Consider the following 17,004-nt stretch of genomic DNA (forward strand, 5'->3'; position numbering starts at 1 on the left):
CTCCTGTAAAACCAAATTACTGAGTCTGAAGATGAGACTATTTGGAGTAGTATCTCTGTAGTTGGTTGACAGAGGTGCAGACATGCCAGATGTTGCAAGAGATTAAATCCTTTTTGGGGTAAAGGGATGTTACTGAACTGGAACACAATGAGAAGTCACAGCAGTTCTCTTCAAATACGATGTAATGTTTTTAACAGCTGTTTAGTTTTTTTGGATTAGATACATTTAATTTTTCAACACATTCTTGAAATGACTCTAATCTACTGGTACACTTCATGCAAGTCTTTAGAAAGTCCAAGCCCCTTTTTGTTTTAAGAAGCGATCAAATGTGTTTAGCAAAGTAAATATGAAGACTGCAACTCTGGCAGGACCACCGAACAACCAAAACCAACGGGCAGCAGTGTTAATCTGGGGCTCAGCTCAGGGAGAAGGGCTGCGTTTCTAACACAGAGACAAACACTTGACTGCTGAGTCCAATTTCTTACAATTATAGAACCAAGTTTGAAAAATGTCAAATGTAGGTGAGAAAAAAGATAGCATACAAAAGGATTACTTGTAGGGTTTTATTCATTTTTCAACCTACAATGAGCATAAAACTCAAAGAAAACATGATCAAAGCTATGACAGAAGGTAAAACAAGAATAGGATGTTGACTTTACAGCTACTTACATCAATTTCCTATTTTAAGAGTGGAATAAAATGAACTGAATTCACATTAAATGTTACATTTCTTTATCCTCAATCTTTACATAATTAAAAAAAACTGCCTAAATTGTAACAGGTTGGTGATTTTTGGCAAAGTGGAAACCCCTTACATACTCTTCTGTAAAGAAACATTTTCCATTAACTGACTTTAAATACATTATCATTGAATTATCTTCAAGTAACAGATGGGAGATTCTTCCTTGGAACAATTGTTAAATTAAGTTAAAAACCACATGAAGACAGGGGTACAAAGAGATTCAGAGGATGCTTGCAGCTTAAAATGAATGGTTCACATTTACACTGAATATAGTCCCTGATGGAGGCTGTAAAACAAAATATTCACATTCTGCTTGCTTAAGTAAATATTGACATGGTTGCATTATTTTTGCCCTTTGCCTGCCCTGACATCCTCTTTCATTCCAAACAATTCATCGTAGTCCAGTTTAAAATATTCATCCAAACAGATCGCTTCATTGGCCAAGATTCTCATTCACACACAGTCCTGACAGACACACACACACACCCATCCCTAAAATGCCGAGCTCACTATTCCATTTCCTGGAAAGGCGCATGGGTGTTAAGAATTTATCTGATTTAACTTTGTCTATCAAAATATAGAATTCATTAATACATGGGAGGCTAAAATACAGAGCAAGTGAACAAGGAAAAATAAAATGATAAAGCATTTTTTTTCTTTTTGCTTGAATACAGTAGCTGTGGAACCACAGAGTTCAGTTCAGGCATTTTTGGAGGGAGCGAGACAAAGATAAAAGGGTCTTCCGATTACAGGGACTTTGCCTCGATGCTCAGTTGTGGGTATAGTTCAGGCTTTGTGTCTGATCTCAGATCAGATGTTGAAGACTAACCACAACCACCCCCCCTGCCACTTCAACATGGCCTCTTTTCATCTCTCTGTGTTGCCACCGTTTTTCTTCTCAAACTTTCTAAAATTCCTGGCAGGTCTGACCATCCAGTAAAATTGACTTAAGCTAAAAAAAAAAAAAAAAAAAAAAAAAAAAGTATCCAATAAAAATGGGTGTATAATAGTTAAAACCACAAACTGCGATTTAAAATTCATAGTCCTCGTCTGCCATATCAATGGCCCAGGCAAACTTCTCACGCTGGGTTTTGTTGTAGATCTTCTCCACAGGGATGCCCCACTTCTTACACCTAAAAACACAGACAGGGACAGGCATTCAACTCTTTTACTCGGTTCACAACTTTTCCCTGTAAGTGGGTGGATAGTCAGGGATTCAAAACTCTGGTTCTCAACTGGTGTCAGTCAATGATATACAGAAGACCTAAAGAGACACCTACATATTTTATTTGACTCCATCTGCCTTGATAAACTGTTTTTGTGCTTCAGATTTGGACTTATTTATCTTGTTACTCAGTCAAATGACAACTGGAAAAAAAATGATTTCAGAATTTTGGTCATTAATCATAATTAATCTCCCTTTTGTGTTGCATTTTGAAATTCCACTTTTTTCACATCTACTTTAAAAAAAAATATTTCTGTTCACTTCATTTTGGATTTGATCTAACCTAAGGGACTTCCTGTTTGGATACAGGCCTGTTTTTATTCAAAAGATAATAAGAAACTGAACATGAACCTAGCTACAGAAAACAAGCTTGCTGGGATTTAAAGAGAAAATAAGGAAATCGTAGAAAAAGTACATATTTGATAACAAGGTGCAGATAAATTGACTTTTCCACAGAGCTGTGAGCTTTTAAAATTGAAATGAGACATTAAAGGAAAGTGGTGGCTTTATTTTACATCACTGTGGCTGCAGGGAGATACTACAGTGGCGTAATCTAAGCGTGCAAAAGGAGACAAAGCATGCAATTAGGAAACATGCACTAATTCTGTACCTTAATCAAAGTGGTTAATGCAGTCAGCCCTACTTTTACCTATTTTTTAAAGCAGCTTCTCATTACTATTTATACAATTAAAATAAACAAAATTTTAAGTTTCAAAGGAAGAGGAGTACAAAATGTACACAAGCATGTCCTCCCAGGTCTTAAGTAATTGTGTGATATTTAACTATGTTTTATTGATCCTGTGTCCTTATTTTTCCATCCAAGAGCCAAAGTGCACCATCAAGTTAACCACAAGTTAAAATTTTTTTGTGATTTCTCATTAAAGAGTAGTTGTTATGGAGCAGGGTTCCTACATGTTGTTAACAATCTATGTAAGCTTCTTTTTTTTTAAGACCTGAACTGAGAAAAAATTTTGAAATTTTTCACAGTGAACAGTCAAAAATCATAAGGTATATGAGATTTCAGGGTACACCAGGTCAGGGCTGAATTTTCTGATGCAATTTAACTGTTCATTGAGTATCAAACACTCAAACTGATGATTTCTGACACAAATAATGCTTACAATATGCCGTATACTAATATCTATCAGTATCAGCAGCTGTAGTAGGTGTGATGTGCGTTGTGAAACAATCTCACTATTAAAAAGCAGAAAAATGCTTCTTTTGGGGAAACCTGTTAAGATCAGGGTGACCTGCATGGATTTTAAGTGGGCAACCTAGTAGGCCAGATGGTTGAGAACTGGACCTGTGTATTACCACTGTACAGACTGCATTTGATCAGTGACCCAGATGATAAAAGGTAGGGGTCTGAGGGTCCTTCCCAAGGAAATTTTGAACATCTATCACTGAATGCTGGAGAATATTTATGTGACAGTTTGTGGTAGAATGTGTTTGAAATTGTAAAAGGTTGGCTAGATTGCTTGTGCTTAACCAATTTCAAATTTGCAATTTAACATCCTTTTCAAGAATCTGCAGGGAACCCTTCTGAGACTGGACCAGGTAGAACCACCATCTTGAACAACAAAGGGTTAAAAATGCTCCAAATTTCTTTAATTTAAGAATTTTATCTTACCAAGCCACAGAGATGCGAGGGTCCAGATAGTTGAGCTTTGAAGTGCCGAGGGCAATTTGCTTGTTCTCTTCACGATCAGTTGCCTGCACTTCCAGCTTCATGAGCTGCTCCTCTATCCTCTGAATGGCCTTCTTCTTGGTCTCCACAGCCCTAGGGAGGAGGCACACAACACATGCAATTAGAAATGTGGTGAATAGCAGTTAAGGCAAAAACACAGCTATTTATTCATGCCAAAGTTTGGATACTTACTTTTTGGACTTTTCATCTCTTCGTACTTTGGCATCTGCCTTGGCGCTCTTCAAATCTCTCTTGGCATCAGCGAGCTGGTCCCTTTTTGCATCAATCTAAGAAAAATGTTTGATCAGTCTCCAGAATAACAAAAAGTTGAGAATGATTTCTCACATGGCAGTACCCAAAATTTTCACAGAAATTCACCTATAAATTCAAGCCCAATATTTGAAGAAATTCAGTTTATTAAAGCTCACAATTTGGAGTTAGGATATTCATTGAAAAGCGATTTGTTTTCAGATCCATTAAATTACTTCGAGAGACGAGTTTGATTAAAATCTAATGAAAGCCATTTGCCCATAATTTAATGTATTTTGCACATTTTGTTCAGTCACTGAGATGAACATTTTCCTGAGAATGCTCCATACATTTGTTAAGGGTATGAGGGAAAGGTAATTGTAGTATTTGTGTGTCTTACCTTAGCCTGCAGGTTCTGCATGGACTTCTCAAAGGTCTTTGGTGGAGCCCTCTGATGGTTACACAGGATGGCCACAGCCCTGTTAGCCCTGTTGTAGGACAAGATCTTGGCTGGAATGTTTTCCTCCGCTACAGAGAAAGATGGATTACAGTGAGGTTTCTTCCATTTTTTAAAGACAATTAGTACCAAAATTTAAAATGAACATGGATTATTAAAGTTTTGTTTTAAAACAGACAAACCATTTGTGAGCTCCTTTAACTGCTGTTGCAGGGTGATTGAAGCGTTGTAGGTACGGAAAACTTTGGCCGTCAGACCATCCATCAGCTCCTGAAGATGCTTGTTCAGAACAGTAGTCTGCAGGGAGGACAGCAATGACATAAAGACTTTACTATTAAGAATAATCACTGAACAGAAACAATATGCTATATTCATAAGCGATAAGTATTACCTAAAGACCTCTGGTAATTTGTGTATTACCCCGATGTCAGTGTTTAGTGTGGTGCATTCGCACAGGATAAGCAAAGTCTGTAATGTACTCAAATTTACAGACATTTCTGAAGGAAAACACAAGGTGGCTGCATGGCTGCAGCAATGAAAATGTTTATTTCGAAAATTTATACAAAAAAGATGCAATGTTGTGCACATCACATTCTACAGGTGATGTTTTTAATAGTTCCTATTCTGTTGATGCTGTCAATATTGTTCTGTGCTCTATTCATTTTAGATGCTTGCATATCCACAACAACCCTTCTCACTGAGATCAGCTGTTGAAGCCTAACCACTGGATGTTGATAGACACATTTAAAATCGTAAATTGTGTTATGCATGAAATGTTCAGCTGAATAATCCTGATATAACATCAGGCACTTGTCAGAAGAGCAGAGGTGCTGTGCATGTGAAGTGAAGAGAGCAGCAGTGTGCACACGCATATTTAGACAATAGACTTAAATAAGTAAAATAACACCATTTTTACACATATGTTGAAATTAACTGAAAGTGAAGCACTATTTATAACCTACAGTCATGGACAAAAGTATTAGCACCCCTGGAATTTTTCCAGAAAATACACAATTTCTACCAGAAATTGTTGCAATTACAAATATTTTTGGTATCCACATGTTTATTGCCTTTATGTGCATTGGAACACAAAAAATCTGAAGAAAAAAGACAAAATTAACAGTTTTACACAAAACCCCAAAAATGGGCCAGAAAAAAAATTTGTTGGCACCCGTTTAAAACTGTGGGTGAATCATTTTATTTCAAGTACGTGATGCTCATTTAAACTCACCTGTGACAGTAAGAGGTGCTGGAAATATAGAAATCACACTTGAAGCCAGTTAGAATGTATAAAAGTTGACTCAACCTTTGTGGTGTGTGCCTGTGTGCATCACACCAAGCATAGAGAAGAGAAAGAAAGGCCAAGAACTGTCTGAGGACTTAAGAAGCAAAATTGTGGAAAAATATGAACAATCTCAAGGTTACAAGACCATCTCCAGAGATCTTGAAATTCCTTTGTCCACTGTGCGTAATATAAGCGAGAAGTTTATAACCCATGGAACTGTGGCTAATCTCCCTGGACGTGGACAGAAGAGAAAAAAATGACAAAAGACTGCAACACAGGATAGTTGGAATGGTGGATAAACATCCTCAGTCAACTTCCACACAAATTCAGGCTGTCCTGCAGACTCAGGGTGCAAAAGTGTCAGCTTGGACCATACATTGTAATCCAAAAGAGATGAAGCGCTATGGCAGGAGACCGAGGAGAACCCCACTACTGACAAAGAGACATAAAAAAGCCAGACTGGAGTTTGCAAAACTGTACCTGAGTAAGCCTCAGTCCTTCTGGGAGAACATTTTGTGGACAGATGAGACTAAGGTAGAGCTTTTTGGAAAAGCATGTCATTCTACTGTTTCCAGAAAACAGAATGAGGCCTACAAAGAAAAGAACACAGTACCTACAGTCAAACATGGTGGAGGTTCAAAGATGTTTTGGGGTTATTTTGTTGCCTCTGGCACTGGGTGCCTTGACTGTGTGCAAGGAATCATGAAATCTGGAGACTATCAAAAAATTTTGGGCAGCAATGTAGGGCCTAGTGTCAGAAAGCTGGGTCTGCGTCAGAGGACATGTGTGTTCCAGCAGGACAATGACTTGAAACATACCTCAAAAAGCACCAAGAAATGGTTGGAGACAAATTGCTGGAGAGTTCTAAAGTGGCCAGCAATGAGTCTGGATCTAAATCCCATTGAACACCTATGAAGAGATCTCAAAATGGGTGTTTCAAGAAGCAGCCTTCAAATCTGAGAGACCTGGAGCAGTATGCAAAAGAGGAGTGGTCCAAAACTCCAGTTGAGAGGTGTAAGAAGCTTGTTGATGGTTCTAGGAAGCAATTGGATTCAGTTCTTTTTCCCAAGAGTGTGCAACCAAATATTAAGTTGAGGGTGCCAATAATTTTGGTCAGCCCATGTTTTTATTTTTGTGTAAAATTATATTAATATTGTCTTTTTTCTTCAGATTTTTTGAGTTGTTCCAATGCATACAAAGACAATAAACACAAGTATACCAAAAACATTTGTAATAGCAACAATTTCTGGGAGGAATGGTGTATTTTCTGAAAAAATTCCAGGGGTGCCAAGACTTTCATCCATGACTGTAGATATGTCAAAACTTTGCTAACAGTGTCCTTTGAATGCTCTTTTTTTTTTGCAATAAATGAAAGGAGCAGAAAAAGCAGCACATGCTGTACCAGAGGTCCATAGGTATTACTAGTCCTGTGCGAATGGGGCAAGAGACTACAATTTCTCCAGTAAAAATCTTTGCAAAAGTGAACCCTTCCTTCTAAAATTAATACAAAGTCTTAAATTTCTTCTCGCTCCCTTTAAACGTGGTGTTGCTTACATTCAGGCGGTCAAACAGGTCATCATCAGGCTCCTTGTTCTCCATGAACAGCTGGAGATTCTTGAATACCTAAGAAATGAGACGTTGCAGTGTTAGCACACTTGAATTATATTAACAAAAATAAAGGCACTGTTTGAGTCCTTACCCTTTTCTCCACAGGTACTTTGTTGTAGTAGCGAATGGAGTCTTTACCCAGGAAATCAAACTCCACCACATACTCCTGGCCTTCGTTTTCTGGGTAGAGTTTGATGTGTTCAACTCTCAGAGAGCAGCAGCCCACGGTGTCCGCAGTCTCTCCTTCCTCCTTCTCGTTACCCGCTCTCAAAGCCAGCTAGAGCACACCAGGACATGAGGATTACAGCCAGTTATATAGACATTACTCTCACTGCAGCTAATATGCAAGCACCTACAAAACTCTGCTCACCTGAAGCAGCCATTGTTAAAAACCAATTACACTGCTCTGAAATCCATCAAGCGAGATACACTTAAGGGAAAACGTCAATAGTAATCATGCACCTCACCTTGTCAATGAAGTAGAGGGCCACAGCCCGCTGCCTGATCCGCATCTCCTTAGACTTCCAGTCTTCACGGTACTGGTTTCTGATACGGTCAACACATTTCTTCAATCTACGAGCTGTTTCATACTTCTGCCAATCTTTCTCTCCCTGGAGAACAAAACGAAAAACAAACAAAAAAAAAAAACAAGTATGAGAATGAGGTAGATTAATAGGTTAGCTAGAGCCATTTTCACCTATGAGAAGTATCCAGTGTCACAAATTTAGATGAAATAAGAAGGGAGTCATTCAGTCCAATCTCCAGCACATTATTATTTTCTATGTAATGTTTATCACTACTAGAGGGAAATGCAAATAAATGTGAATGAAAACAGACAAATTGGCGCACCTAATGCCACATTTCAATTCCACATGATCTAATTTTTCTGCACTTTCTTGATGAGAATATTACCAAACACTTAAAAAATGTGTTCTCATCCTAACATTTTACAATCCAGTAGAGGCTTCACAGCTAAACTGAAAATAAGATCTTGGTCGTTTTATAATCTGCTGTCAAAAAACATACAAAGACAACAAGATAAGGTGATTAAGTTAAAGGGCTTACTGCAGAAAAAGATACAGGAGCTTCTCACATATGCTCCCCTGATAACTAGAAATTGTGTTTGTAATCTCTGGCACAAACCAGATCTGAATTAAATAACCAAATATGTGCATCTATAAAAATAACTTATCTAAATTAATAATTCCTGCATATTTTAAAGATGTGGAAAAGATGATAAATGAAAAAGTAAAGGCATCTCAGTCCAAGCTCCCCTAGAACATTTAGTTCCCTTAGTATGCAAATTAAGCCCTGCGGAGAGATTCCTGATTAAATCCTGAAAAAAGACAATTTTACAGATGCAGATTCCAGTTCAATTGACCAGTTCTGATCTTTTTCTTCTAGACTAACCTGCTGATACATTTTTTAAAAAGTAATCAATGCCTGCAAGATGGAATTTTCTGTACCTCATTTTGAGTGTCCAATTTTATGTTCAAAACAATAAGACACTGTCTGTATGTGGTTTTCTAAACATATTTGGACAATCACTGGTTGACAGCTGAATTTTAAAGCCAACAGTGAAGCAATGTGTAAAAAGGCTTACCAGCAATTGTTTAAGGAAACTGTATTTTCATATAATAAAGCCATAATGACCATGTTTTGTCAGGCTTAACTCAATCAGTCTTGTCCTTTTCTAGTGTCATGGTTTGATCAAATAATTCCCTGAACCAGACAGTGAAATGGTCATGTCAGCTGGTCTGAAAGCCACAGCTCTATCCAGCATCCCTGACAGTCAAAGCAGATAGCTAACCATTTCAAATGATGATTCTCATCCTTTGTACAGCGATTCTCAAATTCTACCTTCTGATGGAGATTTTTAGTCCCAAGGTACAGAACAAAGCACAACAAAAACAGCTTTTTTCCTGCTGCAATTACTGAGCTGACCAAGCTGTAGCCACTGAATGTTTTGCACACACCCATTCATTCTTATCATTCGAGTCTTTAACTTGTTTTTACCCTGGTGTAATTCAAGAGGTTATTTTTGAATTTAATTTTATTTGGTGGTACTACACGCTCCTTTTATTCCTCAACTGGGGGAACCTTGAGCACTTCTGTTTTTCAGTGTTCACTTTCTCTTACTTTCAGGAAGGGTTAGGATGTTTAAGTAGGTTAATACATTTCCTTCTCTCTATTGTATTCATTAATGCTACTTCTGTTTTGTTATTTATGTCAATGAATGTTGTCTATCACATGTCCCTGGTTGTTTTATGAAGCTCTTAAATTCTTCACAGGAAGAGGTTTACTTTACTCTCTGCAGCTGTACTCTAGACTCCTGAAGGAATAAAGATTTATCCAATAACTACCATCAAGAACACTTTCATTTTGGTAAGCTTAAGGTATTTTACCTGACTGTCCCTCTCCTCAATGCCCCCGAGAACATGCCTACAATAGCGAAGAGTTTATCATGTTTTATGTCTGCTTATTATTTGTATTAATGCACACTATTTCCATAAAGTGAGATATCAGAGCACAGGTCAAGCTTTTTAATCATACCCTCTCATGCTGACGTTATGTCATTTATGATAAAATGTGAAGGAAAGGGAGACAGCTGAAGAATGAGCATGCACAAGGCAGTGAAGACTCTTAAAGTGAAAAGGACAACATTTGTTGTTATCCTGAAATGAACTACTTAGGAGCCTCTAGCATAAGCAGCAGCATCAGATCCGTCTGTCCACATCGTGCACTCCAGAGCCATTTTTCTGATGTGTACATGACGTGAAATTACACAAAACAGCTTTCTTATGTGCATTTTAAATCCGCAAATTTATCAGGAGAGGACTGGCTGGTCACCGGCACAAAACCAACCAATCTCTCTCCTCAGCCGGTCTGTGTAGTTTTAATTTTGATAATCAAAACCAGTGAAAAACTTAAATATTCTCTTCTCCACCATGAACAGTTTAAAAATAGTTAAGACAGAGCAGAAATCCAACTACACAAGTTAATGTCCGGCACTGTAAATTACTATGAAGGGGCACCCCGATACACGAAGTACTCCAAATATCCACAGTGCTTGATTGTACTACTTTAATTTTGAGCACTGGAACAGAAAGGCAGTGGTTGTTCTGCTCCACTACCCTAAGTATGTTAGTCAGTCATAATGTCTCTGCGTGTGTGCTCTTTAATTATTGTGCTCTGGCTGCAGGTGAGCAAACCTGACTCAAGACTCCGCTCCCCTGTCAAAGTATGAATCTCCTATATTTAACTAACACTAGAGAAAATGCAAAGCATGCCTACATATGACAAGTCTGGACATGATGAAAGCAGCACTGATGTTTGTGTTCCGAGTAAGATGTCTCTCGCAGCAGATGAAAGTTCTGAAATAACTAATGCCATTTTTGCTTTGCAAATGACTTAAAGTAAAAATAAATCTGCAGTTACATTATGTTGCATTGCAGTGATCAAAAATGAAGTTACAGTTGCAGATTGAGGCAGAGGGCTTATATGAAGTCACCCAAAAAGTCCTTTTGTAAACCAGGTCAAAGACCCCATGTAGTGCAGAACTTGGCCCACCAACCTACCTTGATCCTAGAGCTGGGATTCAGCATGATGTACTTGATGGAACCTTGAATGTTCTCAGTCCACGACACCAGCCAAGTCACCTTGTTGTCATGGCGAACCTCTTTCCACTTCCTGCCTTTTGGCGGCTCAGGGTGCTTGGAGTCCCTGTGTAGAGCAAATTAAAAGTCAATCATCTCAGTCCTTTTACACATCAATTTATCGTCATAGGGGGAAAAAAAAATAGGCATTCACTCACTTGCTGCAGTTGACAATGATATCTTCAGGCCTGATGCGTCGTTTAAGCATTCCCATCTTAGGGTGGTCTCCACGGCCACGGAAAAGGCCAGGGGGCTCAATGCGAAAGTTAGCAATACGTTCCCTGTGGTTGTCCATGATGCAGAAGCCGTACTCCTGCAAGAGCCGCTCATTCTCCTCTTTAATTTTCTTTAAATGGTAGAAAAAGAAGTCGCATCACAACTCCAATCTGGTCGAGGTTAATACAGCCATAAGGCAAAAAAATTCTACTGCATCCATTCAGTCCCAAATACCAAAAATCCTGTAATTGATGGTTATATATACACCATAGCTGAATGGCATCTACGACATTCAGTGTGGAAATATACAATGTTTAAACTCTTGACAACCACATCTGCTAATAGTGTTTAATTAATATTAAAACAACAAGTATGAACTTTTTACAAAAGCCAACACAGGTGACATTGATTGTGGTTTTGACATTAAGGTCTTTACACATTAAATTGGATTTAATCACAGAGTCCATGCACTCATTTTGTTTTTGAAAAATTCCCATCTAGATGCTGACCAGTTTTTCCTCCTTTGTCATAGCCTTCCTGGCTTCAGATTGTGCCTTGAAGTAGTCGTTCATCTCAGAGAAGTCGCACTTCTTCAAGTCTGTGATCTTCGCTTTCTCTTCCGACGTCATTTCCTGTAAGAGCAAATTATGAACATCTTTACATAAATCTTTAGCAACTACTCCCGGTTCTTCACAGAAATTGTCATATCCAATATCTGTATTTCTTTACTGAAAAAGGGAGATTATTCTCAAACCTTCCTCCAATCTTTGAAAAAGTTTTTGCGGAAGATGTCCTTTGTTGTGTACTCGTGGTCCAGCATTTTGGAAAAGAACGTCGCCACCTCTTCTGCTTCAGGACTCAGTTTCATGTGCTTACCTACAAATAAAATCAACTGTTGTAGTCTTCCACTGACATGAATCTTTAGATTTCACCATTAAACTGACAGGTGCAAAGGTTGACAACCCAAGTCAAAAGTGCAAGCTTACCGTCATAGTAAAATTTGACATTGCTGGGAAGAGGCTCATATGGTGGTGCAAACACAGGCCCTTTGTGTTCCAGAAACTTCCATTTGACACCATCTGTGTACCTCTCTTCTTCCCACCTGTGATAAATGATGAAGTATTTCACTGAGGACTTATAATGATCCAATGACAACACAAAATGCACCATAGCAATAAACTGGCTGATGTGAACAGCTCACCATTTCCACTTCTCTTCTTGCTCTTTCTTTGCTTTCTTTTTTCCGTCAGCCACTTCTCCTTTTTTGCCGTCTTTCTTTTTGGACTTTACATCCTAAGAAAGGGAAGAGAGCTTGGTCAGATTTTCACTTGGTAATGGCAAATAACATGCATGAGCCTGACATCACTCAGGAGCGCCATCATAAATCTGACATTTTACAAAATCTGCATTGTTTGAATTTTACTTACTTCATCTGGTTTTCTTTTCTTGGCCTTCTTGTCATTTTCAGTTTTTATTTTCTTGGGCTTGAATTCAGCACTGAAAAATACAAACAAATTATGTTATAGCATATCCTACAAATACACCTGGGCTATGCAAAACAGACATGTCCATGTCTAACACTTACTCATTATCATCATCCCGTTCTCTTTTCAGAGACTTCTCATGTTTAGGAGAATGGTAAAAGTCATCTTCAGGCTCAGATTTCACATGTGGGCTGCACAACAGAATCATTAATCAGAAATGCCAACTGATAAAATGCTTCTTTTGGTGGCTTTGACATACCTCTTAAAAGTGTAATGCAAGGTGCTTTACCTGGCAAATCCATTCTCTTTTTCTTTTTTGATTTTACCATCAGAAGACTTCATCTGAAAGACACAAAACATGTTGAAAATCATAAAACCTAACTGATTCTTTTACGTCAGTACTGCTAATTTCACTAATTCTTAATGTATTATCACCACAGATGGACGTTTTCTCTCTTTATGAACTTTATTGTATAAAATAATGGTTGTTTGGTGTGAAGTTGTAGAAGCCAAAGCATCTAAAATATTGAGCCATTTCAACACTCCAACATTCCTTTTGTTATGAAATGGCTTCTTCCTTGGATCAAAAACAAAACTCAAAAATGTTTGTCTTTATAAACCCTTAAAATCCTAACTATGTTAAAAAAAAAACAAAACTTTTTTCTATCTGCCTGATGCCAACTAATGTCATTTCAAAGTTGTGACTTTAACATTTTTGAAAGCATCATTATTAAAATGGATAAATATGAACATTTTGTTCTTTGATTTAATAATTGACAGCTATGATGATGAGCAGCATAACTCGGCAATATATAACAGAATAATTTATAACTCTGGATCCTAAAAACACCTTATTACACACACAACTCCAGAGAACTACATGTGTATTTTACGGTGAATTACAAGCATTATAATTCACCTTCTCTTCCTTCCTCTTCTCCTTGTGCTTGTCCTTGTATTTGTCTGTGCTGCCATCTTTGTGCTTCAGCTTTTCCTTCTCTTTGTCTCTGTGTTTTTTGTCAGAGGAATCCTTGTGATCGCTAGAATTCAAAAGCAAACAAAAACCATTTATTTGGATGGTTCTAACTTGCGCCATGTTACACAGGTTAAACAGCCAATCAAGCTGCACAACTTGTCTCATAAGAGCTTTTATTAGTAGTCTCAAGGTCCACACCATACCTGTTGCCGTGCTTTGATTTCTCTCGTTCCTTATCCTTCTTGTGGTCCTTGTGTTTGTGTTCTTTCTCTTTGTATTTGTCTTTATGCTTATGAGAGTCTGAGAAGAAAACACTGTCACTTACTTTGAATTTGAACAAGACATGAAACAACCTCACCATGCACAATTAATCATACGACTGCATTGAATATACCTAGATTTTATGCATGTGTTCTTTATAGACAAAGTATGACTTGAGTAACTCAACAAAATTTGCCAAGACAGTGTGTACTCCCATCAAGTGGGTGGTTTGACTGAAAATATAAACAAAAAAAAAAAAAAGATTCAAATGTCTACACACTTAGAAGGTCTAAACATGCATCCAAAGCTCATCATCACAAGAAGTAGAGTAAACATCCATTGCACAGTAGCATAGCACCTCCTACTGCCAGTATGGGCGTCATTGTTTGAGACAATATGAAATGACAGGCAAGTTGAAACATGCTACTGAACAAAGTAGGCTCTCATTTATCTTTTACAGCAGGCATTTATTGAAATTAAGGATCGGTCTTTCAGACATTTCCCATCAAAATGAGAAGTTCCTAAATGTTGGGACTTTACAAGGCTCTAATGTATAGACCTGGCTACAAACAGGGCTGACTGCCTGGCTTCTGAACAAGCCATATCAAAACATCAATGTTCCAAGTATACCGGTGTTAAACAAAAAACAGTACAGTGTATAGATCCATAGATCCCAGCTCAAACAGTATAACCTTTGATTTGGCTGCATGAACACAATTCAAATTTGCCTTAATTGTACCATTAATCACTCTTTCATCCATTATCAAACTATGATAGTAAAGCGATTCCAACAATTCAGTCTAAATCAGAGAATATATCTAAAACAGAGCCTTTAGCTCTGGCATTATTTGGAGGAGAAACTAAAAATCACAGAGTATATACAAAAAACGGCCATTGAATTTGATACCTTTTTCAATACTCCATACATTTTAAGACCCCGGTGCATCTTTAGTTTCTTACCCGTTTCACAAGTAACAGTCACATGTTTTTAATGTTTTGTGCCAAATGTCAGATAGAAATATGACAATAGAAAAAAGCAGAAGAATTACTTGTTGGGAGTATGCAAATAAAGCTTTCTAAGAGCATCCTGAGAAAAGTAGACTTCAGTTTGATACCATAAATTAGCTGTGAATGAAAAGGTCTGTTTCTTACTTAGGCATCCTAAATGTAGTTATAGTCATAGTACAGTTACTTTACAATCTTGTCCATAAGTCTAGACTGGCTGAGGGGTCTCCCAGAATCCAATAAAGAAATACCAGCACATCTAAAGTCATTAATCTTGTGTACGTAAGTTTATATGAAAACAAATGTAAAAAAAAAAATAGCTCATAACCTGGTTTGATAAACATACATTTGAATGCTACAAAATCTAAGACCTTTGAGTCTTGAATGTAAGACTTTAATACTTTTAAAACCCTGCGGACACCCTGAAAAAAACACTTGACTATAAGCCTGATATATCAAATACTTAAGTGAGGCAAAAGGAACATTTTGTTTCAAATGATGATAAAAGCAAATAAGCAGATTAATTTTCAGAAATCTCAGAATACAAATGCACAAAACAGAAAAGAAGCCCATATAATTAATCTACAATCGTCTTATACACACTCACCACAATAAATATAATACATATTCATAATGCATTTTCCTCATGTCCTTATTATTTAGTTTCTTTGTGTTGTAACCTTATAAAACGTATTTAACTTTACAAAAAAAGATTACAAAAAATTGTTTGAAAACGATTAAACATTCCTATCTTTTACACAAAATAGTTGCAAGACTCTAATGTCTAATACTTTAACTTTCCGTATAAGATTAATTAAAATCCATGACTTATTTGTTACCTACTGAAATTGAATCCAACTTATTTTGGTTCACTTTCTCTTGGTCTGAGGAAATAATAGGTCCCTATATCTACAATAAAACACCTCTGCCAATGTAAAGGCGTTTAAAGACCGCTTATTGACGTCCAGACTCTTCGTGGTCACCACATGGTATCTTAGCGGCGCTCTATGCCTTTGCATTTCTCCTCCTCACAGCCATCTGCACTTCACAGCCTGGGTTCAGCTCGCAGTGCAGTCAGGCCGCTACACCGAAAAAGAAAATGGCGCAGAGACTAAGTCCTCAACCCCCAAACCCTCACTTTCAGGTGGGAAATGCGGCATTAAAATATAGCCAAAAAGACTTTCTTATAGGGTAAACTCGGAAAACACCTCAAGGTGTGTGCCAGTAATGATTCGAACCGGAAAAATATTGAGAGGAAGAGCTTATATTAAGGCTCCCTTTTGAACAATAGGAGCTTGTGAGAGAGACAGAGGACTTAGTCTCTGGACGCCATTTCTGTCCTCTACTGAAAACTAACGCTACGTTACAGTTGCTCTGTGAAGATATGTAGGAAATCAAGCATCTCTTCTAAACTTTGGTATATATATCAGGAACTTACCATTGAAGTGAGAGCCTGAGTCAACCTGTAAAATCAGAGGAAGATGAATGTTACATTTCGTAGTAGCTAACCAGCCGGCTACCTAACTTTGAACTTGCTGGATAGCAAAGCGACAGTTTGCTAGCTACACAGCTAGCTAGGCTAACCTGCTACGCTGGCTGGTATTATGGCTCAGCGGCTGCTAATGCTAACGCTGGCTAGAGCTAACACCAATTCAACTGTAGCATTGTCCTGCTTTCTCTTCGAGTTCATTCTTTCCCAAACAAACTTCAGACCCGACTCATCTCAATCTTGTTGTGACTTAGGAAGTGAAAATATGATGAGTCGTGTCAGTGTGCTGTTAACAACAGAATTAGTTACTCGGCTAACGCGCGCTAGCAGGCACTATTCACAGTTGGCTAAGTTACCCTGTCAAACCAAGCAAATTAAATGGCAGCAGGAAACTGTGTCCGTAAACCATCAATGATGACATTACCTGGTCCTCGCTGTGGGAATGGTCCCCACTCATTTCCAAAGCGTTGTTTGGTTAAAAAGCAAAAATAAGTAACGTGAAGAGATAGCACACACCGGCCAGGAGATGCAAGCAGAATGGAGAAAAGACACAGTTGTGTAAGAGAAAGAAGTCCCGATTGTGCCTTAATGCGCATGCGCCTCAATTTAAATGGAAGAAGCAACGTAGCTCCTCCTCTTCTCAAAACGTGTTGCTCCTCAACAG

General features: G+C 37.9%; 1 protein-coding gene across 1 annotated transcript; it reads right to left on the bottom strand.

Moving 5' to 3' along the window:
- Nucleotides 1–549: 549 nt before the first annotated feature.
- top1l (DNA topoisomerase I, like) lies at nt 550–16,903 on the bottom strand. The gene is made up of 21 exons (XM_041783208.1): nt 16,765–16,903; nt 16,290–16,314; nt 13,789–13,885; nt 13,529–13,649; nt 12,899–12,951; nt 12,711–12,800; nt 12,553–12,622; nt 12,327–12,418; nt 12,112–12,227; nt 11,880–12,001; nt 11,635–11,757; nt 11,068–11,255; nt 10,832–10,976; nt 7,721–7,864; nt 7,345–7,530; nt 7,200–7,268; nt 4,543–4,657; nt 4,304–4,431; nt 3,847–3,941; nt 3,598–3,747; nt 550–1,875 (listed from the first exon to the last, which is right to left on the bottom strand). The coding sequence occupies exons 1-21, from the start codon at nt 16,795–16,797 to the stop codon at nt 1,773–1,775; spliced, it is 2,265 nt and encodes a 754-aa protein (XP_041639142.1). The 5' UTR covers nt 16,798–16,903; the 3' UTR covers nt 550–1,772.
- Between the last annotated feature and the right edge of the window lie 101 nt (nt 16,904–17,004).

Source organism: Cheilinus undulatus, linkage group 3 (genome assembly GCF_018320785.1).
Source record: "Cheilinus undulatus linkage group 3, ASM1832078v1, whole genome shotgun sequence".
In the NCBI taxonomy this organism is placed as follows: Eukaryota; Metazoa; Chordata; class Actinopteri; order Labriformes; family Labridae; genus Cheilinus; species Cheilinus undulatus.